Source organism: Chrysoperla carnea, chromosome 5, assembly GCF_905475395.1.
Source record: "Chrysoperla carnea chromosome 5, inChrCarn1.1, whole genome shotgun sequence".
In the NCBI taxonomy this organism is placed as follows: Eukaryota; Metazoa; Arthropoda; class Insecta; order Neuroptera; family Chrysopidae; genus Chrysoperla; species Chrysoperla carnea.
The window spans coordinates 65841584-65866105 of NC_058341.1; the positions used below are offsets into that span (position 1 = coordinate 65841584).

Below are 24522 nucleotides of genomic sequence, written 5' to 3' on the forward strand. Positions count from 1 at the left end.
GTTGAGTTACGTGCGGTTGAAGAAATGTGAACCATTTTGAATTTTCCATTACTTGTTGTCGTTGTCGAACTGCATTGGTCGGTTTAGGAATACACTCAGAAGTTTTTCTAACATATGGTAGAAGGTTTTGAAGTATTTGGTTTTGAGATGCCATAAATACGTTGCTTCTATCCATAAATGTCGTCATTCAGCAAGACGCCAGGGAGGGTAAATCTAAGATAAGATATAATGAAACGGGGGGGGGGAGTATGTAGTGTATACGTTGTTTCCATTATAAATTGTGATTCCAGTGACCAATGGCTTAATATCCACTTCCAACTTCGACAAGTTTCTGGGTTCTCCATTTGATGGTTCCGAGAACAATTACACTTCACAGTTTCCTTCAGGAATTTGGTTGGCTGTTCCAAATCCAGTAAAACTTTCTGCATAATTTAATGTTCTCGTTTGGGAATTGAAATTAGGGATTTAATATAGGATGATGTTTAAGAACTTGTAAAATGTCATGTCGAGAGAAAAATATTTAAATTAGGGATTGTTTAGAGATAAGATAGAAAAAAAAAAATATGTAGGTTGAGCGTATATTATTTCACGATTATTAATTCAATTAGAAGTTAGCGCCGCGATTTGAATGGGATTTTTTTTTTTCGTTTGAATTTAGTAGCTTCAAGAATGTCCATGCTTTGTGTAATGTTAACAAGGTGCGTCGTATTGAGAGAAGTATTTGTTAAATTTGCTGGAAATTCGTATTCGTAAGAGGCGTTTATCGAGGGGCGTAACGTGTAGGGTAATTGTATCTGTGCGTGATACGTTTGTTTTAAGGGGTTATAACAATCTGCGTTAATGGGGAGTCGTTCTGTACGAAGAACATAGTGGGGGTTATTTGCTTTTATAGCGTTATCAAGGGGTCGTTCTGTAGGAAGAACATATAGGGGGTTATTTCTTTGCATCGTGCTATCAGGGGGTCGTTCTGTGCTGAGAACATAATATAATGGGTTATTTTTTAGTATCGCGTTATTAGGGGTTCGTTCTGTGTTAAGAACATATAAAGGGATAATTTTTTAATATCGCGTTATTAGAGGGCCGTTTAGTTTTAAAAGTCTGTTGTTTTAATATTGACTTGTCTGACGTTATTACCAGACAAGTGTAGGGGTACGTCATGTCTAAAGGGTTACAAAGCATGTTTTAAGAAAAAATTAAGTAAAAAAATGAAGATAGGAAAGTGATACAGGACTATACAACTTTTTATGGTATAAAAATAGGATAATTTGAATTTGCAAAATTAGTTATAGGGAAGAGAGTAGTTTGCAAAAAAAAAATTTTGGGAATTTTTTATACCAGGAAAGAGAACTTCAAATTAAAGTGAAAATTTTACTAACCTGTAGGTTCGTTATTCAACCAAATCACAAAAGTGAACCGCTTGAAGTCTAAATTGTACACTTGCCAATTCTCCAATCGTGTTGAATTCCACCGCTGCACACCAATGTTATGTTACTGATTTTTAAATTGTTGCAGCAATGTTGAAATCCAATGTCCAAAATTAACAAAATTGCACTGATATTCGTTTATTTTTTATTTATTCGATGAGTTTGAAAATTATTTATTTATAAAGTTAACGATGTTTGTTACAAATTAAGTTGAAGTAAAAACTTGTAAGTCACTGTATTATTACGATGTTATTTCAAGTTGTATAATCACTGCATACTTTTAATAATTTTACATTGCCTTTTTATATAGTTAATTGTGGGCCAAAATATTGGCTATCGTGACGTATTATTTTGGCTCGTCAGCAAAATTATTAAATTTATGTCAGTTTAAATAAATATAAAAAATAATAATAATATTATAAACAAAACTTTGTTTATAATTAAGTAATAGTTTTTACTTAAAAATATGATTGATTTAGTGTATTAGAACCACTATTTTAAGGATAACGCTGTCCAGGGCCTAACAATATTTAATGTGAAAGCCATTTTTTACAGTTGTTTTAATGGTTTCAGTGAACCTTATATGATCTGTGACTGTTTGATGAAAGACGATAGGTGGTGGCGATTTTGATTTTTTATTATTTTGATTTGGTATTTGTTCATTTGTTTCTTCGTTCTGATTGTCACCCGTTTCCTCATTTTCATTTGGGTTCGATTCATTTGAAGGTGTTTGTATTGGTTGTATTGGTGAAAAACGATTATTTGTGGGGGTCCATTGACACCTTGTGCAGAAGCCACATACCATATATCTTCACACTCTCCGGGAAATGTTAAGGTTATCAAACGAGCAAGGACTTTGAAACGCTTTGATGAAATTCTATTGTAAAATATTATAAATTAAGCAAAAATTACTTGAAACTTGGTAAGAAATTATATATAAAAACATTTCATCTTACTCATATGAACGATTTCTTTTAAACTCTCTCTCTATAATAAGTGTCGACAATACAGATCGATCAAGAATTTTTTTTTGTCTAAAAGTATGAAGTACAAGGTCTCCACGATACGAGTCGCTCAAATACTTTTTTAATTCACGAAGTTTTGGATCTGTAATTTTATAACATCAATTATATTTAAATTCTTTTTTAAATAAATATCTAAAAACCTTACTTGAATCTTCCATATGACTAGCATTAATTTCTTCAGGATTTGCTTCTTCATTAAATTCAGTTTCACATTCTATTACATTCTCTTTATCTATTTCAGTATCATTATTTACAGTACTATTAATCTTATCGTTTAAATAATCAGTGGCAGTGTAATCGGAGGAACATTTAACACTTGGACTTCAATAAAAGATGATCGAAATCTTTGTTTAAATTTGAAGTTGAAACCCAATTCAGGAATTAAACGACCGATCATGTCGTCATTTAAATTTCGAAAGACTTTTTCGTCAACTCCATTTTCTACAACATAAAATATACAATATATATATGATATACTTAATTAATGATAATATTCCAAAAAATTAAGTATCATTAATTAGTAATGTATTAATAATTGTGTTTGACAATATATTAACTTTATATATAATATATATTTTTGTTTTACACACATAATAATCAACATCGATGATAAATGGATTGGTGGACTTATTTTTAACTTTAAGAAAATTGAAGATCTCATTTTCTTTTAATAACAATAAATAAATAGTTTCAATGATATATCAAATGGTTTAAAATTTTGAAATAATTATTAAGTTATAAGTAAAAATTAAACAATTGTAAACAATAAATTGCCAATAAATTTTAAATTGACATGAACTGTTGATATACGTACCCGCAAATCTTGAAATAAATTTTTCAAGAGAATATTCTTTTAGCATAGCACATACAAAATCATCGGCCATGTTATTTTCACTTTATTTTTTATAATAAACTTTTAATAAATAAACATACATACAACACGAACTGGCAACAATAAATATAACCTATACAACATTCAGGCGGGCAAAGCAAAACATACTATATGTGGATCGCCGGTAGTCGCATGCGCATGCGTAAAGGGCACGCATAATTTACTTCACAGTGAAGTAAAATCCACATCACGGTGATACAATATTTGTATCACTTCAATCTGAAACTAACATCACTTGTACAATCAGATTTTTACATCATTTGTGGGGTAAATTGTAAATCATCTTTTTTTTCCGTGAAGAAATTATTTTTAATACTTCCGCTGGTATGAGGTGTTCAGAGCTGTAAATGGTAGCAAGCCATTAGGCGAGGTTTTCAATTCCCATTCAGTCGAAATTTTATCATTCCCAAGCCATTTCGCACTTGCAAATATACCCTTAGGCAATGCTGTGAAGCAGCTCCCTCAGTAGGTGGCAGAGAACGCAGCTGAAACGACGATCGATTTACTGATTTGCAAAAAATGTAAATCGTAAATCATTTAACGACTGTTGATTACTTTTTCCGCCGTATAATTTACCAATGATTTGATTACCGTTTTTTTAAATAATATTAGGTGTTGCCGAACAATCATTGAATATATTTGCAAGCTGTCGCGCATGTTCATCTCCATTCATAAGCCTTACAATTTTATTCTTTCCTTGTTTGAAAACCGATGTCGTATCTGACCCGCCAAAGGCATGAAAAAACAAAATCAAATGCCTCATGTGCGGATGTTTAAAAGAGCTCGAAGAGTACACTTGATCCAACGATCTGTGTTTTCTAGATTTAAAAAAAAAAATATTTTTACCGATCGCTCTTTGACACATGATTGCCAGCAAAACATATTAAAAATATGTGGAAAAAATAGCATAAAACATAATCGATCAGGGCAGCTAAATAGCAGCAAAAGTTCAATATAGTAAGTGCATAACAATATTAAATGCATATGCATCATACTATAATTTCACATAACTTCTGTCTCTTAATAATTGCTCCCATTACTCCCATCCTATTTTTAATGTTGTAATTTAAAATAATAGTAATTTAATATTAGTTAATTATTAATTAACTTTTACTAAAGATAAGAGGTTGGAATTTTAGTAGGTATTTCTTTAACTATTGAAGCATATGATCGCGTAAAAAAAATAGCGCGTTACCGCACGACAACTTTTTTAGGGCCATTTTACAAAAGTCCTGTTTTTTGCATTCAGTTGCGGTTTGCAAAAAGTATACATTCGATTTTGCTAAAATTGTATGTGATATTTCATGGGCACAAAAGCTACAATCCATTTAAATCTCAGCTTTGAATCTTTAAAACAACAAGAGTTATGAAGTTTTGAAATTTCGAGCAAAATCGATGGTTTTTTGCAATTTGTGGGGACATCGATGGACCAATCGGGTTCATTCGCAGCTCATTTTTTTCGTCTTTTTACGGCGCTTAAGCTTATTAAACGCTTTTTTATTTTAAACTCAATCCGACGGTGTCTGACGCGAAAGACCGGATTGGGTCACTTTACCATTTTTTTTTTTTGTTGGACCCTTTCCGACCATCAAAAAATGTTAGATTTTAGTTTCTTCAATTTGTATCATAATGATCTACTAAATTCATTTTTTTCTCCGAACTCTAAAGCCATCACACTAAAGCCATTTTTAATTAATTTGAACCACACTAAAGCCATTTTTAATTAATTTGAATACCAAACCAACTGTAGCAGAAAAAAAAAAACTAACCCTTGTTGGGGTTAAATCTCCTGATAATGAAATTTTGATTCGAATCAAAATTTCAAAGGATTTAAATATGTATATAGGAAGACAAATATTGTCAATGAAAAGCGTGTGTGGGCCCATAAGCATGTGCTAATTGAAGTTAACACATACCCCCAGAGAAAAGTAGACCTTTCACATGGTATGCGGACGTAGCCGTGTGAAAATAGGACTCGGCTTCACCGAAATCCTTACTCTGCTTTGGCTCTATAAGAAAGGTTAATGAAAGATTGTCAAACCAAAAGTGTCCATTCTTGGTCAAAGTATATACAATTTATAAATTAAGAAAAACAATATATACAAAATATTACTGTTAAATCAAAGTTTCGACTCAATATAAATGTATATACAAAAAAACGTCTATGTACAAATCAGAAAAAACAATTTACAAATATTGTAAAAATCTTTCAGACAAAAATAATAATTTCACTACAAGTGATAATAATAAAAATAAAATATTATAACCATACATAGTGAAAGTATGCTTGACTTTCGAATAACACGTGCAAACATTGAGGCTATTTATGAAACCAAAATGTTAGATTAATTATATTAAACAAATAAAAATCATATCTCACCAGGTTAAAGGTAACACAAAATTGTCACGACCATTTAAGTAAATCTAATTATCCATAATTCGTTTAATCAAATTAAAAATATATATTTCTCCCATTTACTGGAGTAAATCTAAGCAAAAAAAGGCTGTTATATGGATTAAAAGTTCGAGCAGTGAAACTTTGGGGTTTTTCTTTTCACATCAAAATAAGTATTTTTTGAAATTTTTTACTTTCCCGGAGTGGTGCAACATGTTTAAAAAACAAAATGGCGTCAAAAATGAAATTTTTTTCAGAAATTTTATCATTTTTATTTTATATTCGCAAAAGGAGACATCGGTGCATATCCAAATTTGGTAGGTTTTTAGTCCATGTTAAGAACTACTCCTCATAATTTTTTGGTGGGGTTTCGTCCCTTCCCCTCCCAGTTATATAAATATGTATACATACATATGGTAAAACAGTTCATTTGACTATAACTTGAAAAATATTCGATTGATTTTAATGAAACTAATATCAATAGTAGGTTTTATTACTTACAACTTTCGGTAAAAATTTTAGCGAAATCCGTTAAATAGTTCGGCCAAAATTTCCAATTTAGGGAATTGTTTAAAATGGCTGCCATTTTATGCCATTTTGTCCTACGAGGTTAAATTTTTTTTTAAATTGTAGCATTTTTTATTATCTTTCGATTTTATAATAAGATAGCTTACCCGTAAAATGACTCCTTGATCCATATTTTTGCGAAAAACGGAAAATTTAACACTTTCTGGAAATAATTGTTTGGGGGGTGTATGGACTGGCTTTGGGGGATGTTTTTTGCTTTGGCATGGGAAAACTATTTTTAAAAGAGGTCTATATGGTTTAAAGCAAAATTTTTAAGTTTTAACCCCCGCGCTGTAAGGGGGAAGGGGTGTATGAAATAAATGTATCTTAAAAGATTTTAAAAAGAAGTCAAAATAGCTTAAAATGCTAAAGTAACCCAAAATTTTAGATGCTTTTATTAATATAGCACTTTTTACAACATCCACCCCTTCCCCTCCCGCTCTCATATTTTTTGCAAATTCAAAATTTTTATGACGTATAAAGGGGTTTTGGGGGTCGCTGATCTATCTATTCTTCGTTTTCAGTCGTAAAAGCGTACAACTCCTTGTTTAATATTTTCAAACGTTCTTCAGCTTCTTCATATGAATCTGTAAAATAAATATACCATAATAATAAATTTTCTGAATAATACACAGTAATAAATATTTAGACATACTTGCTCTTCCGCGTATTTCAACATTATAATCAGGCCATTTAGAGGAAGGCTTAGCACAATTTTTAACCATCGCTTGAAGCTTGCTGTAATTCGACTGATCAAATGGACCAGGCATAAATTTACAACGACAACTGTTATTCTTGTCAAAGAAAATCCAATTAGCCGGGGCAATATCGATCTCTTCAACTTTTCCGTCTTCTTTGGTTTTGGAAAATAATACCAAGTAAAATCGCGATAGTTTCCTAGAAATAAATAATCAAATTATTATCTGTAGATCAACAGTAAGAAAAGTTAATTATTTTTGACATGTGCCTATTTAATGGTTAAACAGAAAAGAAAAAATTTGTATATCAAGCAGCATATTAGTTATGAAAATAATTTGTATGAAATTTATACAAAATTAATTTCATAATCGTATACATTTAAAATAGAAGTCGTGACACTTGAAATAAAATTTCATTGAGCTAGACCAACATCTAACAATTTTTAGAAAAATACTTTTATAAAAAAATTTTTTTTAAACAAATTATTGCAAGAAAAAATTTTAAAATACCTTGATGGGATTTTAAAAAATATTTTTATAAGAATTTACTTTTTGAAAAGAGTCTGCTTTTGTTAAGTCGCGTATCTTAAAATACAAATAATCTATAAATATTATCCAAGTATGAAAATACAAAATATTTTTAATTTATAATTTTTCAAAAAATAAAAACTATCATTGTTCGTTAAAATTCTATTGTTTATACACAGAAAAACTGCCTGAAATAATTTTAAAACCACCTTTAAAAAATTAAATTATTTTTTTCGAGAATTTAATTTAATATCAAAGATTCTTAGTATTAAATTTATTTTAACAGTATATTATGAAATAAAAATAATTTAAACTAACAACCACAAGTAACCTGCTTTAACTTGCACTCGCGTAACGTTTGCCTTCCGTACTTAACTTAAAACTATCGTCTTTTGTTTGGTATGAATACCACCATCCATCGATATACTAATGCGTAATACTTAGTTTCTTCACAGTACACATGCGTATATAAATGACACAGGGTGCCGCAGACTAAGAAGCAACTGTGTGCTACACTATTATAATGGGACGTCGGTCGTAGCCAATTAAACACGTATATGTAATATATAATTATTATACTCTTAGAAGTTTAAATTGATATTAAAAATTTCTATTAATTATATTATTTTAACAATATTAAAAATTATAAATGCACAGTTTAAATCAACAATCACAAATAACCTATTTTTTCTTACACTCACGCTTCGTTAACCTTCCGTACTTAACTGAAAACTCTTCGATTGTTTAGTGTTATTATACAGCCATCGGTCTATATATCGATATACAAGCGCGTTATCCTAAGTTACTTATTTACACTACACATATATACAAGACACAAAGGATCATATAAACAACTGTGTGCTATACTGTGGAGCGTCACTAATTTGATTTAAATAAACTATAAATATATACATCGTAAATGCATGCTGCGTTTGAGATTGTTTTTTGATATTTAAGATTCTCAAGATTTATTTTACTTTTATAAATATGTTCGAGAAATATAAACAATATGAAAGATAACCTAATAATTAAAAGAAAAAATTTTTTTAGAACATTGAACAATAAAAATATTTACAGTTACTTAGCAAAGTTAATAGATTTCAATTCTATTTTTAATAATTATTACCACATATTATGTTATCACTACAAAAATGTATACATTTTATTAATTCAGTGATTATATTGTCAATTCATGCTATTTGATTCAAATACTGAAAACACTATCTTAACAATTTTTCATTATTTTGCACTACATGTGTAATAAAAGAACTATATACACTTTTTTTCTATTATTTACTGTGATAATAAAACGAACCATTTTTTTGTCAATATTACTTAAAGGAATCGTTACTGTTTTACAATTTCTGTCATTAACGACCCACATATTAAAATGTTCAGAACTAAAAGGATATTCGTAAATTGGGCAAATTTTTTTTAATTGTAAGCCCGAGTAGAAATTTTAATCCGGGTCTGATCCAATTGGCCGTAGCTTCTATCCGGCTTGGATGTGGAAAATCTGATCAGAATCGGACAAGTTGTGTAACGCTTGAGTCGCTCCGGGCCGGAGCTGGTACACTCATCCGGACCGGACCTGATACACTCATCCAACCCGGAGCTGATACACTCATCCGGCCCGGAGCTGGTACACTCATCCGGCCCAGAGCTGGTATACTCATCCGGCCCGCATCGACTCTGCTTTTACGGCCCTGATAGAGGTATTTTTATCCGTCCCGGATTGGTTCTCGACTGATCAAAAACTGATCCAATTTTTCTGAAATGACCAGATGAGAAGTGGTAGGCCGGATCAAATTCGGATAAGATTTGTAACACTTGAGACAGTCCGGGCCTGAAGCTGGTGCACATATCCGTCCCACATTAATTAAGCTGTTATGGCCCTGATAGGGTTACTTTAATCCATCCCGGATTGGTTCTCGACTGATCAAAAACTGATCCAATTTTTCTGAAATTAATCATGCTGAGAAGTGGTGGGCCGGATCAGATTCGGATAGGATTTTGTAACAATAAATATTTAGATGGGGTGCGTTAACGTATGATATATTGTAAGATATACAAACATATTTGACGAAGTTACGTAGACGGTGAAAATGATCATTAATTAATTAATTAATCGGAGTGAGAGCTACGCTGTAAGCGAGTACCAGGTGTTAAAGTGGGCCCAAAGCAGGGTATCGAGTAATAGAACTCAAAACCATTCCCAGAGGATTTATTCGCTGATCTAATTCCTTGTCAAGGAACCCCAATATGCATCAGTATAGATCAACCTTAATATCACCAGTGTCTGAAACAGTTAGTGTAAAACACCACAAATCTTGGCAAATAACAATTTATTTAACAATATCAAATATATAGCATTTACATTTTTTTAACAAGAACTTAATTACCAAAAATGTAATCAACTACACAAACAGCCTAATGGTAGATAAGAATTTATTTAACAATATCAAAAATATAGCATTTACAATTTTTCAAACAAGACTTAAATTACCAAAAAAAAATGTAATGAATTACTCAAACAACCTAAAGGTAGATAACTATTTAATTAACAATATCAAAAACATAATATTTGACAATTTTTAGCAAGAACTTAAATTACCAAAAATGCAATAAAGTACATATTCATACATATACATATACATACCGAAATAAATTTTATCACAAAATCAGACTTGAATAATAGTGAAACGTTCGACACGTTTTACACCAACTTAAATAAGAATAACGACGTTATAATGAACAACAATATTAAACTAATTTACGGAAACTATCAAGAAAAACTCAACAAGTGCGTTCGACATGACGCGTTACGTCTACTATAGATTAATCGCAACCATCACTAAAATTAAACCTAGTAATCTACTAAAACATGTATATATGTATCGACTTAAATTTTACCAACGAAAACAGAGCGTACCATAATGAAACTTTAATACGTTTTTACCTATACTTAAAATGAAAACGCCATAATAAACCGCGCTACTAACACGAGTTTACAAAACAATCTTGACCATATATTAATTTTAAAACTTACTTAAAACGGTATATACCGACCAAAATTTATCAACAAAATCTAGAATGTGTAGACATGAAACGATTAACACGTTTGTAGTTGCAAAAACCGCGACATAAGCATACAAAACATCTTCAGAAGGCACGTGTTAGATTTTTCTTGAAAACGTTTTATATAACTATTATAAATAGTCTAAGCGCCTTTCACGCCGTGAATATAAAAAAAAAACCATAACGCAACATCCTTGGACCAATTGATACGTATGTATCGATTTAAAATTATTAAAATTTACCTCGACATAGCGTGGATTGATTGATAAAAATGCAAGCAAAGCAAAATCAAAAGTTAACAGTACCTTCGAGACATCGTGTATATTCGTAATTATCGTACTTTTATTTCTTTTTAATTTTTAAAAACCACTAAACCACATTGTGATCTGGTAAGCCATGTTGGTTATCCTCATCGAATGTCAGTGCTCTGTCTTCCATCACGGTCCACCACATAAGAGGAAGCCGTATTTAATTTTTATAACCATCTAACGAATTTTCTCCCCACTACATTTATTATTAAAAAAAACAAAAACCCTAACATTTTTGACGTTTAACAGACCAATAGATAAAATGAAGGCTAGTGCTAACCGCAAGAAGGTTGAATATGAAGACAACTTCACACTAATGAATGGTTACATCGTAACATCCCAAGCGGCCTAAGGAAAAAAAATTTTTGGGAGAACAAAAATTTTTTCTGTATACATATATGTATACTTCTCTTTACGCATATGCTATTGCTTGCATTGTGAATCAAAATACGAAAATTTATATATAAACTTATTAGGTAAAGAAAATTAACTGATAATGTCTCTGAAGGAGCTTACTTAGTAAAATAACTTAATTAGTTAGCTACCACTTCCGTAGGGCTTGATATATTGGATGTGCGACTTCTTAACATTTTCCGAGCCGATTTCTTGAAGTTCCACAGAAACTGGTGTTGTGAATCTAACGATTTTATAAGGACCACTGTATTTATCCATGAATTTCTTATCCCGTTCAGTTGTAGATATTAAGGCATGATTCTTCAACATAACTAATTGGTTTATTTTAAACTTGGATGCGTAATCGAGAGTTGGCTTAGATTTTTTAACAAAATACTCTTTAAGGTTTTTTCTTACAAAACTTAAGTCTGGCTTTTCGTCACATAAATCAATATTGAGTGCGAGATCCATTGAAGTGTTCAATTCTCTGCCAAAAAACACAACCGCCGGCGTACATTTAATCGTTTGATGAAACGATCTATTGTAATTATATACGACATATGGAAGCATATTACTCCACATCTTATGTTGTAAACCATACTGCTTCATAATGGCTGTTAAATTCGTTTTAATATTTTGGTTATTACGTTCACTCATATTGCTTTTTGGGTTATATCCAGATGTAAAAATTGCTTTCACTCCATGAGCCATTAAAAAATCTGCGAGCTTCTGTGCTCTAAACGCCGATCCGTTGTCCGATGTAAGTAATTTAGGAAAACCATATTGTAAGAAAATCTCTCTTAAGACAGCGGTAGTAACATCCGCAGTTGATCTTCGTGTAGCTTTCGCTACGACATACTTGGAAAATCCATCAACAACCACTAAAATAAAACGGGAAGAATCAGTAGATGTAATTAGGGGACCAATATAGTCTATATATAAATGAGACCACACTTCGTTTGGAGGTATTAAGGCCAGATTTGGAGCACTATTTAAGTTCGACGATTTCGAAGACGCACATACCCTACACTCACTCACAAAAGTTTTTACAGTTTTAAACAATTCTGGGGACCAAAATCTTTTAGCGATGTCCCGGTAGGTTTTTAACGTACCATGGTGCATAGTGGAGTGAAAATATTCCAGAACAAAACTCAACATGGTATTCGGTAACACGATTCTTTTGTTACGATTTTTTCCGACGAAACGACAAAGTAAACCATCACGAATAAAGAAGTTTTTAACATTTTTGCCTGACTTTATGTCAGCGTAAACGGAACTACAATATTCTGAAAGCCTTTGAGCTTCACGTACTGATAAATACCCTTGCGGAGTAGGATGAACTAATGTATTTAATAAAGCCACTGGGTCAGATTCTGAAATACTTTCCTCTTTAACATTTTTCACATAAACATCAACTAAACGTGACAGAGTGTCACTCACAAAATTGTCTTTTCGACGAACGGTTTAATTACTTAAATCTTAATAAAATACTAACGATTTGAAATAAATGTTGGTCCAAGGATGAAGTATAGATGATTAATTCATCATAATATTGTAAAAATGTTACGAATTTATGTTCGACGAATGGGCCGAAACCATGTTCGGAACCCTATTTGGGCAATTATGTCCCTTTAAAGTGCAGCATTTAAAACTACACATAGCCTGAGGGGCGTTTTCGTCAACAAACGAATTCCTGTTGGGTGACGTATATGAATTTAAACTTGTAGAAGTGCCTCTCTGTGGGCCGCCCGTCGTCGATTTGGCCTCAGACGAAACTGAGATCGACGGTAATATTAGCTTTCCACCTTAGGCATCCCTTCAAATCAAACTGGGCGTCACGCAACGGATTAGAGACGGACTGACTTAAAACTAATTGACGTATATATAAAATTTATGAGAGGTATACGAATTTAAACTTGTAGAGGTGCCTCGCTGTGGGCAGCCCGTCGTCGATTTGGTCTCAGACGAAACTGAGATCGACGGTAATATTAGCTTTCCACCCTTGGCACCCCTTCAAATCAAACTGAGCGTGACATAACGGATTAGAGACGGACAAACTTAAAATTAATTGACATATATATAAAATTGATGAGACGTATATGAATATAAATGAGCCTATTTGGCATGTAAAGCAGACGAATCTGTAGTCGACCGTACTAAAGCTTCGACTTTTGGCACACCATTCGATTCAAACTGGGTGTGACCTAACGGATTAGAGACGGACGGACTTAAACTTGGCTGCTCAGAATTTTGAGACAAATCTCTGACGCGTGATTGAATTTCTTCAACCTTAACGCAGAGTTTCTCTAACTCATCATAGCTATTAGGTTGAGGGTACAGCTTTAAGAGATCAAAGGTTGAATGATTCAAATGAGAAAATATGATTTCAATAACTTCAACAGGACTAAGCTTAGGACAAAGAATCCTTGAATACCTCCGAATATCGGAAGCGAAAGTAAAAAACTTTTCGTTTACATTCTGTTTTCTACGAATATTTTTGTCCACCAATTGGTGAATCTCAGATGATGACAACAACGCCAAAAGTCTCTGCTTAATAACGACCCACGACAAATCTTGTATGATAAATGAAGCCCATAGTTGCCTAGAGTCAGGCGACATCTTTGAGGTAAGAAACTTTATAATCATATCTTGTTTAAGAACATTTAATGTCATTAAATCTTCGACTTCCATACAGAAATCTACTATGGAAGTAGAAATAAGAATATTTAATACCGGCACGCGAGTAGATAAGTCACGAATTAACGAATTTTCAATGTTAGAAGAACAATTATGTTTAATACTCATCTTAGAAACATTGCTGGTTTGTTGTGACACATTTTCTGTCAGCTGGTTTACGCAATCCACTAGAGTATCCAACTTTTGAGTAACCAATAATAATGTTGCAGCTGTGACAGATCTCCGTGTTTCTCCATCAATACTAACATTTGCTGATTCCGGCATCTTGATTCAATTTGTTTCTAACGAATTTTTTTATGTACTATTCTCGATCCATGCAATTTTTTCTCATAAAAAAAAAATAAACAAAGCGTTAAGTAAAATCAAAATAAACTCAAAACATACATATACATATATATAGCAAATTATTAAGGAAAATCTACACGAGAAAACGTTGCACCCACTGATGCATATTATTTCCGCTTACTACCAAATGTAACAATAAATATTTAGATGGGGTGCGTTAACGTATGATATATTGTAAGATATACAAACATATTTGACGAAGTTACGTAGACGGTGAAAATGATCATTAATTAATTAATTAATCGGAGTGAGAGCTACGCTGTAAGCGAGTACCAGGTGTTAAAGTGGGCCCAAAGCAGGGTATCGAGTAATAGAACTCAAAACCATTCCCAGAGGATTTATTCGCTGATCTAATTCCTTGTCAAGGAACCCCAATATGCATCAGTATAGATCAACCTTAATATCACCAGTGTCTGAAACAGTTAGTGTAAAACACCACAAATCTTGGCAAATAACAATTTATTTAACAATATCAAATATATAGCATTTACATTTTTTTAACAAGAACTTAATTACCAAAAATGTAATCAACTACACAAACAGCCTAATGGTAGATAAGAATTTATTTAACAATATCAAAAATATAGCATTTACAATTTTTCAAACAAGACTTAAATTACCAAAAAAAAATGTAATGAATTACTCAAACAACCTAAAGGTAGATAACTATTTAATTAACAATATCAAAAACATAATATTTGACAATTTTTAGCAAGAACTTAAATTACCAAAAATGCAATAAAGTACATATTCATACATATACATATACATACCGAAATAAATTTTATCACAAAATCAGACTTGAATAATAGTGAAACGTTCGACACGTTTTACACCAACTTAAATAAGAATAACGACGTTATAATGAACAACAATATTAAACTAATTTACGGAAACTATCAAGAAAAACTCAACAAGTGCGTTCGACATGACGCGTTACGTCTACTATAGATTAATCGCAACCATCACTAAAATTAAACCTAGTAATCTACTAAAACATGTATATATGTATCGACTTAAATTTTACCAACGAAAACAGAGCGTACCATAATGAAACTTTAATACGTTTTTACCTATACTTAAAATGAAAACGCCATAATAAACCGCGCTACTAACACGAGTTTACAAAACAATCTTGACCATATATTAATTTTAAAACTTACTTAAAACGGTATATACCGACCAAAATTTATCAACAAAATCTAGAATGTGTAGACATGAAACGATTAACACGTTTGTAGTTGCAAAAACCGCGACATAAGCATACAAAACATCTTCAGAAGGCACGTGTTAGATTTTTCTTGAAAACGTTTTATATAACTATTATAAATAGTCTAAGCGCCTTTCACGCCGTGAATATAAAAAAAAAACCATAACGCAACATCCTTGGACCAATTGATACGTATGTATCGATTTAAAATTATTAAAATTTACCTCGACATAGCGTGGATTGATTGATAAAAATGCAAGCAAAGCAAAATCAAAAGTTAACAGTACCTTCGAGACATCGTGTATATTCGTAATTATCGTACTTTTATTTCTTTTTAATTTTTAAAAACCACTAAACCACATTGTGATCTGGTAAGCCATGTTGGTTATCCTCATCGAATGTCAGTGCTCTGTCTTCCATCACGGTCCACCACATAAGAGGAAGCCGTATTTAATTTTTATAACCATCTAACGAATTTTCTCCCCACTACATTTATTATTAAAAAAAACAAAAACCCTAACATTTTTGACGTTTAACAGACCAATAGATAAAATGAAGGCTAGTGCTAACCGCAAGAAGGTTGAATATGAAGACAACTTCACACTAATGAATGGTTACATCGTAACAATTTGTAACACTTGAGACAGTCCGGGCCTGAAGCTGGTGCACATATCCGGCCCACATTTATTAAGCTGTTATGGCCCTGATAGGGGTACTTTAATCCATCCCGGATTGATTCTCGAATAACAGCACTGATCACAGACTGATCCAATTTTTCTTAAATGAAATCACGCTGAGAAGTGAAGTAATGCAACAGCTGCTTAGATCCAAATCATTTGTCATCAGTAATAAAATATTTACAAAAGTTAATTTTCAGGGTAGTTAAACAAGTAAGTGATCGTCATTATTTTTAAATATTTATTCTTAAAAACAATCAAATAAAAAAAAGAATTAATAAAAAATTTTTTTAATGAATTTTGAATTTACAAGATATTTTATTCAATATTTGCGGTTACTTCTTCAAAAACGCTGTCTTCTTCGGCATCATGTAAATTTTCCGATTGTTTTTTTTGTCTTCTTAAATTCCGTTGCCCTTCTCGGTCCTTGGCGCTGTTGAATACAGCCCCAAGACTTTTATAAAAGTTGGTGTCGGTTATTGGTTGCTGCTTCTCATTTTTGAATACCTCGTTCAATTTAGCTGTAATAAAAAATATTGTATTTTCATTAATATTATCAACAAATCATAAATTTCTTTTAATAAAAATTAATTGTACATATAAATAAAAATTTGACTTTCTAATTCAATAACATGACGAAAATTTTGAAGATAAAAGCAAAGCAATACAGATAAATATGTATAAAATGAAAAAAAAAATTGGCATTCGCATTTCATATAAATACAACGATTTTTAATTTTCAAAATTAAGTAATGTCAAAAATTACAATCAAAATACTTACAATATGCACATTTATAAAACTCTGTTTCCGACATCACATGCTTTCCTGCAACTGGTTTCTTTGCAGTGTAATTTTCTAATAGTTCTCGACTGCAAAATTTCAAGAATATATTTCCAACGACTTTATTTATGGATTTTTGATTAACGTCTATCTGGGCCCATATTATATCAAACTGAAAATAATGATACAATTAATAAAACAAATAAAGATAACAACGATTAATTACAGGTATTTTTAAAATACTCTATGGTATTTTTAAAATACTCACTACTTCATTTCTTAAGGCCTCGTCAACCTTAATTTTTGCATCAAATTCTTTGAAGTTTTCTACCGTTGTAAATGGAAGCTTCAAAGTAATATGATGCTTTGTTGTAGGTGGTGCTAGTCGATTCGGATTATGATCTACAAATCTTTCAACAGCTATCTTCATAGCTATGATCTCACTTTGCATTGTCGATATTTGGCCTGTTAACTTCATGAAGGAGTTGGAAAAAGTTTGCTTCAAATCCGCAAATTCTAAAAAAAAATATTACACGATTAATTACTGTTTCAATTAATGTTTCCGATTTGAAATTTAAAAATTCAATTCTTGAATAAAAATTGGTCTTAACATTAATTAAGTATTCTTTCTTGATTGTCAAAAATATACAGAAAAATATTTACAAATTTGAAAATTCAGCATGAATAAACTTGAGCATATTCATTTTCAATTATTTTTTTTAATATAAACAGTTTTCAACCATTAAATTAATAAAAATAAGTACCAAATGTAAGTATCACACAATACCTTGAACAATTGTATTTAATATATCTTGTTGAGAATGATGCAATTGACTTTCAACAGCTTTTCTATTATCAATCATTCCAGCTTCTTCTGCAGGGCTAAATGAATTTGTTGCCTCCTCTTCAGAGCCACCTTCAAGATTAAATACAAAACTTATTTTCAACTAAATAATATATTCCTACTAGCTAGGTTAGCAGAGAAAACATTTTAAATAATATTTTAAAAATTAATAATCTATCTACGTGATTATTATTCGTATCTTACGTGATTCATTTTCCACTGATGTATTATCTTGGCTAGTCTCTGGTGAAGGTAATGGTGAGTCCTTATTTTCTTGTGATGAACGCTTTCTTTTTCGTGCTAAAAGAAATTTTTCCAATTTAATTAATATTTTTTTATAAAAAAAATACAACAAAAATTTGTTTAGAATTAATCAAAGCATCTATTTAAAAAATAATTATAGTATTATTCATTTGGCTTCTTCTTAACTATAATTTTTAAGACAAAATTATTTTGTTTATTAAATATTATTAGAATTTAAATATTTTGTTATTTGACCATACTATAATTTTACTTCAGTACAATTCTAAGTTAGAAATAAATAAAAAAAAATTTCAGCTTTAATTATTCAAGTTAAAAAATAAAAGTAAATGATTTCCAGAATGATTTAATAATGATTAGCTTCTTTTAATTTTCATAAATATTTTGAAATAAACAATTTGTATATGCAACTATATTTTGGAATTAGAGTTGCAATGTTTATCAATAACTTACAATTTGTTAAGCACCACACTATTTTAAAAATTTCATTGGAAAATATTACATTATTAATATTTATTTATCACCAAAATTTTTTTTATCATCTAATTTTAGAAATTGAAAATTATCCAATTTGATTTATTTCATATAGGTAAGAATAAAATTAATTAAAATATTGTTAATGCTGAACTTACTTAAAAGTGCTTGGTTCGCATCGATCGGTTGAGTTAAGTCAACTGTACTTAGTAAGGCAGATTGATAATTTTTGACTTTTCTATGTTTTTGTCCTTTCAAGCGATTTTGTTTTCTTACGTTTTTATCTGTCGATTTATTTTTACTTTCAAAGTCACTGGAAAATACATCACTTTCTACTTCTAGAGTAGCCAGTTTTTTTAATGCTTCTTCATAGTTGCCTATAATTATGTTAAAGAAAAAATTATTTAAATAATAAATTTTAATTCTACAACTTATACATAAATTATTATCTTCAAAAACGTTTTAATTGTAATAAAAAAAAAAAAAAATGTGTACGAAAAGTAATTATTTTTTTCTTCTGTTAAAAAACAATACAAACATTACACTAACAAAAGATAAGAGAGCCAATGAAAGCACATATTAACTATGTATTTTTAAAACTGATTGTGTATTATTTATATGAATGTAAATAAAATTAGTTTTCAAAACTAATTTTTTTGTTTGACCACCAAAAAAAAGTCATATTTATTCCTCAGAAAAAATAGCTTTTATTTGTGAGAATATTACTGATAATATTATATGCTTCATTACTTACTTGCATATCCTTTTATTTCGATTGGATATAATTTCCACGACTTAGAAGGTGGTTGTAAACTTTTCACAGCTTCATGAAATTGATGCATGTCGGAATTACTCGAGCAATCACTTATAAAAGGACAGAGAACACTATTGTCATTTTTCTTGTAACATAACCAACTGGATGGAACCACATCAATGCTTTTTTTATTATTTTTCAACAGTTCATCAATAAAGCACACTAAAGTATAATTATGTTGACGTTTAGACATTTTTTTAAATTTATATCTTTAAAAAAAAAAATCAAATATGTTTTTATTATTTGATTACTAAAAAGTTTAGAATTCTTATGTATGTGATCTTACATACATATGAAAACAGTGTTGTCATTTATTTCAATTTATAAAAAAAATTGTCACTTAAACGTTTTTAAGCTGTTATTTCTTACCATAAATAAGAACAAAAATAACGAACTGAACTGGAATATTTTTTATAAATAGATTTCAATGTATGATTTCAATTTTTTCATTTTTGGCTTAAAAAATTTTCATTACTTATTAATTTTTTAATTGCACATGAAGAAGGGGCATTGCATAAATTTTTTCACTCAATTCACTTTCAATGGTAAAAGTAACCATTTTTTGCACTATGGAACTCAAATTATATGTAACATCTGTCGTTTCACTTCTCGATACTTTCCACATATTCAAAAATTCCGAGGTACATGGATAAGTTAGTAATGGGGCTTTTTTTTTTTTAAATTTTTCCAGAAATTCTAATTTCCGATGTGTTAGGCATTAAATAAATTTGACTTATTTTCATTATATTCCCATTTTCTAAAAGTACTGTATTATTACTTTCATTCAATGCAAGAATTGTATCTCTATAACGTACTTTTTTAATTTTTACCCAACCTTTTTCTGTGATGCACTTTTTACTTAACACTTCAATTTCAGATTTGATTTGTACGTTTGCCTGATTACCAAAAAATGTTTCATGTAAACGTCGGCATACTTGGGCCAAAGGACGATTGCCACTTCGTAATAGAGATTTAATTTTACCTAAAGCATTTTCGAACGGAAATGCTGTAAAATAACTGAGTGAAGACTGCAAGTACTTTGCATCGTCCGCCAAATGAATTAAATAATGCATGTTTAAAACATTGCTTGTTGGTCCATATAGCTTTATAGCATCGAGAACAAATGCTATCAAAAATAATTTTGCATGTTGATTGCATTTAACAGCTAATTTATTACATGATAATATTCGACAAGCTGCATGCAACAATAGAAAATGATTATATTGATCTCGTGATAAATGTGGTTTCATTATAATAGGCCCAATGTATAATAAAAAAAATCTGAACTCTGTCGCCTTCCACTTACTAATATCATTAATATCACGTGTTGTTCTTTGAAATTCTTCAGGAACTTGATTTTTAAATGATATTAATGTTTCTGAAATAGCACGTTTAGCAGAAAAACTTAATTTTGCAGATGATTTAGAATTCAGCCAATAATCCACTAAGAGTTTTTTCATATTACCTAAACAAACCATGTGCATAAAATCTAAAATGAACATGTTAATCATATCACAATTATTTATGCGTAAAAGTGGTGATATGCCAGTGTGATGATTTTCATTTGTCTGCTGACAAAATGATTCATGTGTACGTAAAGGTGAATTTACAGAAATATAAACTACACGTCCATCCTTATATTCACCTTGAACTTCACAACGTTCACAAGCGTAATACGCACCATGATTCTTAATACATTTTACTAATGAGCGTGCAGGTCGATCGCAAATAATTGCTTTAATTTTAATTTGAAAAATTTTATCATCAATACGAAGTCCATTACACTGTAGGTCATTCAATTCATCTATAAACTTATCGAGATAACGATTTAGATCACTCGGTTTTTTATCACCACTATATATAGCAACCGGAAAAGGCTGATAGACTGATGAATGATGAAATATAAGACATAAAATGGGCCAAAATTGTTTAGAAGAGGATTTAAATAATGGGAGACCATCAAAATTAAAAAGTAACTCAATTTGACTTTCACTATGAAGAGAAGTATTAACTAAAAGTTGAAGTGTATTTGTTAATCCAAAGTATACAAATTGAGAAGTACTATCGAGTTGTTCTATGCAATAATCAGCAGATGCTGTTTTTAAGAATGTTTTAGCAGTTTTGGGTAATTGTGGCAATGTTTTAACTCTCAAAATACCCAATAACTCTTCCAGTGTCTTATGAGGAATATTTGATTTTACTGCCCATTTCCTAAGTTCATGTATTTCGTCAAAATCATCGGTTTCGTCACAAAAATCTTCTTCATCTAGACTTACATCTTCATCAAACCAGTTGTTATCATCATAATTTATCTCTTCATTTTCTGCAGTTTCACTTGGCTCACAAATTATAGAAGAAACATCTCGAGCAACATCTACCAAAGATTTATCTGTGATATTGATATCCACTTCACTAGCTTCTAACTCCAGCTGATCAAAAATATGAGTGAAAGGTGTTTTTGTAACTTCTATATTTTGGCTAATATTACTAATTGAAGGTTCTTCTAAGACTGATAAATCTTTTTGCACTTCGTCAATTATAATTTTTTTTTTTTTACGATATCGTTTAACACGTAAACGAGTCAACTCACGTTTTATTCTCAGCTTATCCTTATTATCAGCCATTACTTTAATTATAGAATTGTATGGATGTATATATAATTGTATGGATTACATTTATCACTTACATTGAAAATTTAATATGTCTCACAATTTTAAATAAATAATTATGATAATTAACATTTCAAAAATAATATTTGTGCAATTTGATTTCTTAAGATTTCAAGTTTAATTAATTAGTCATGTTTTTGAATCATTTTAATTTGACAATTTCCATAACATTACTTTAATGCCAAAATTTTTCACTGGAAATTTAATACCATGACTACACACACAACGAATATATAGTCAGGCCAGCCTAACCAAAAATTGATCAGAATTGCACATTTAAGGCTTCATTCAGTCCAATAGATCCGGCCCGGATGAATTCAAATCAGGATTTTCTTATTAAGATCATACCCAGGCCGTCCTGATCAAATTCGGAAAAGAATAATCTAGTTAAGGCCCTAATACAACTACGTTATCAGGGCCGGATCAAACCATGTAAGGTTTTTCTTATTCCGACTTTAGTCAGGCCAGCCCGACCAAAAATTGATCAGAATTGCACATTTAAGGCTTCATTCAGTCCAATAGATCCGGCCCGGATGAATTCAAAACAGGATTTTCTTATTAAGATCATACTCAGGCCGTCCTGATCAAAATCGGAAAAGGATAATCTAGTTAAGGCTCTAATACAACTACGTTATCAGGGCCAGATCAAACCATGTAAGGTTTTTCTTATTCCGACTTTAGTCAGGCCAGCCCGACCAAAAATTGATCAGAATTGCACATTTAAGGCTTCATTCAGTCCAATAGATCCGGCCCGGATGAATTCAAATCAGGATTTTCTTATTAAGATCATACTCAGGCCGTCCTGATCAAAATCGGAAAAGGATAATCTAGTTAAGGCTCTAATACAACTACGTTATCAGGGCCGGATCAAACCATGTAAGGTTTTTCTTATTCCGACTTTAGTCAGGCCAGCCCGAACAAAAATTGATCAGAATTGCACATTTAAGGCTTCATTCAGTCCAATAGATCCGGCCCGGATGAATTCAAATCCAAATCTTCTTACTAGGATTCCACTAAGGTTATTTTGATCCGATCCTGACCTTAAAATTCTTAATTACTTTTTATTTATCCGGCCCTGATCCGTCCCAAATCCAATTTTCCATCTAGGAACTGCCGTGTTGCCACCGGATGCCACCGGATTCGGCCCGGATCAACTTCCGGCCTGCCTGATTTGAATTTCTACTCGGGAGCCTGTTATATAAATAGTATTTTCACCAAAAGGTTTAAACATTCCTGACACTTGAATTATTTTTTTATTTTTTAATAACACTGTATTATTCGGATGTTTTAATGTAATAATTGCTCCTTTATATTGGACACTTGTAACAGGCGTATTATTAAAGTCATCTTGATGCGATTCTTTGATAATTTTGATAGTAGGTGGAATTGTAACCTTTGCAATGTTTTTATATAATAATTCATTCATCCTTCGACAAAGTTGTGAAATAGGTTTATTTCCATTTCGAATCAGTTTTCCTAGTTTTCCAAGCTCACTTTCAAATGAATAAGCAGATATTTCAGGGATTGAGCATCTCATATTTACAACATCATCAGAAAGATGAATGAGACTATGCATATTTGACACTAGACATTGTTTACCATATAATGTTTTTGATGTTTTTACGAATAAATTTAAACAATGTCTAGCTTGTCGTAACTTTGCAACTGCTAGATCTTTTGAAGCTAAAATTCTTATTCCTACATGTAAAAGTAGGAAGTGCTTATAAATATCTGGTGATAAAATTTTCTTGAAGACGATTGGACCAGCATACAATAAAATAAATTGAAATTCAGTAGCTTTAAACTTAGCAAAATCATCTAATGATCTTGTTGTTCTTTGGAAATCTTGCGGAACTTGATATTTTAGTTGTAAAAGTTGATCACAAAGTAGGTCTTTCATCGTCTTACTCAATTTTACTTCTTTAATGCTACCATTAAGCCAGTAAACAAGAATTTTTTTGACTATGCCTAAGTACACCAGGTGCATAGAATCTAATACAAAGTCATTTATCATATCAATAGCAGGCTCAATTTCAAGCAAAGGTGAAACTCCTGTGTGATGTTCAGGATTCCGTTGATCTCTAAACGAATCATTTGTTCTTGATATGCACTGGTTGTCATTAATAGGATAAATTGTTCGTCGATTTACTCGCTGATCTTTCACCTCACAACGTTCACATGCCCAATAACCTCCATGTCCCTTAATACTTTTAATAAAAGCTCTAGCTGGCCTGTCACAAATAAATGCCTTGATTGTTATCTGAAACAATTCATCATTTATTTGGATACCAGATTCTTGAAGATTATTTACTTCTGCAACGAATTTGCTCAAATAATTATTAACATTAGGTGGTTTCTGTTTCCCACAATAAACTGCCACCAAAAAAGGCTGATATACATCCGGCTGGTTATAGACTTTACATAATATTGGCCAAAGTTGGA

The 24522-nt window shown here is 31.0% G+C and overlaps 2 protein-coding genes across 2 annotated transcripts; both read right to left on the bottom strand.

Annotated features, from left to right (window-relative positions):
• Positions 1 to 11452: 11452 nt before the first annotated feature.
• Positions 11453 to 14269, bottom strand: LOC123301319 (uncharacterized protein K02A2.6-like). The gene is made up of 2 exons (XM_044884055.1): positions 14110 to 14269; positions 11453 to 12189 (listed from the first exon to the last, which is right to left on the bottom strand). The coding sequence occupies exons 1-2, from the start codon at positions 14267 to 14269 to the stop codon at positions 11453 to 11455; spliced, it is 897 nt and encodes a 298-aa protein (XP_044739990.1).
• A 2286-nt stretch (positions 14270 to 16555) lies between these two features.
• On the bottom strand, positions 16556 to 19604 carry LOC123301320. Its single transcript, XM_044884056.1, has 7 exons — positions 19352 to 19604; positions 18756 to 18974; positions 18067 to 18162; positions 17806 to 17934; positions 17287 to 17534; positions 17019 to 17190; positions 16556 to 16758 (listed from the first exon to the last, which is right to left on the bottom strand). Exons 1-7 carry the CDS (start codon positions 19602 to 19604, stop codon positions 16556 to 16558), a joined length of 1320 nt encoding a protein of 439 aa, XP_044739991.1.
• Positions 19605 to 24522: the final 4918 nt, after the last annotated feature.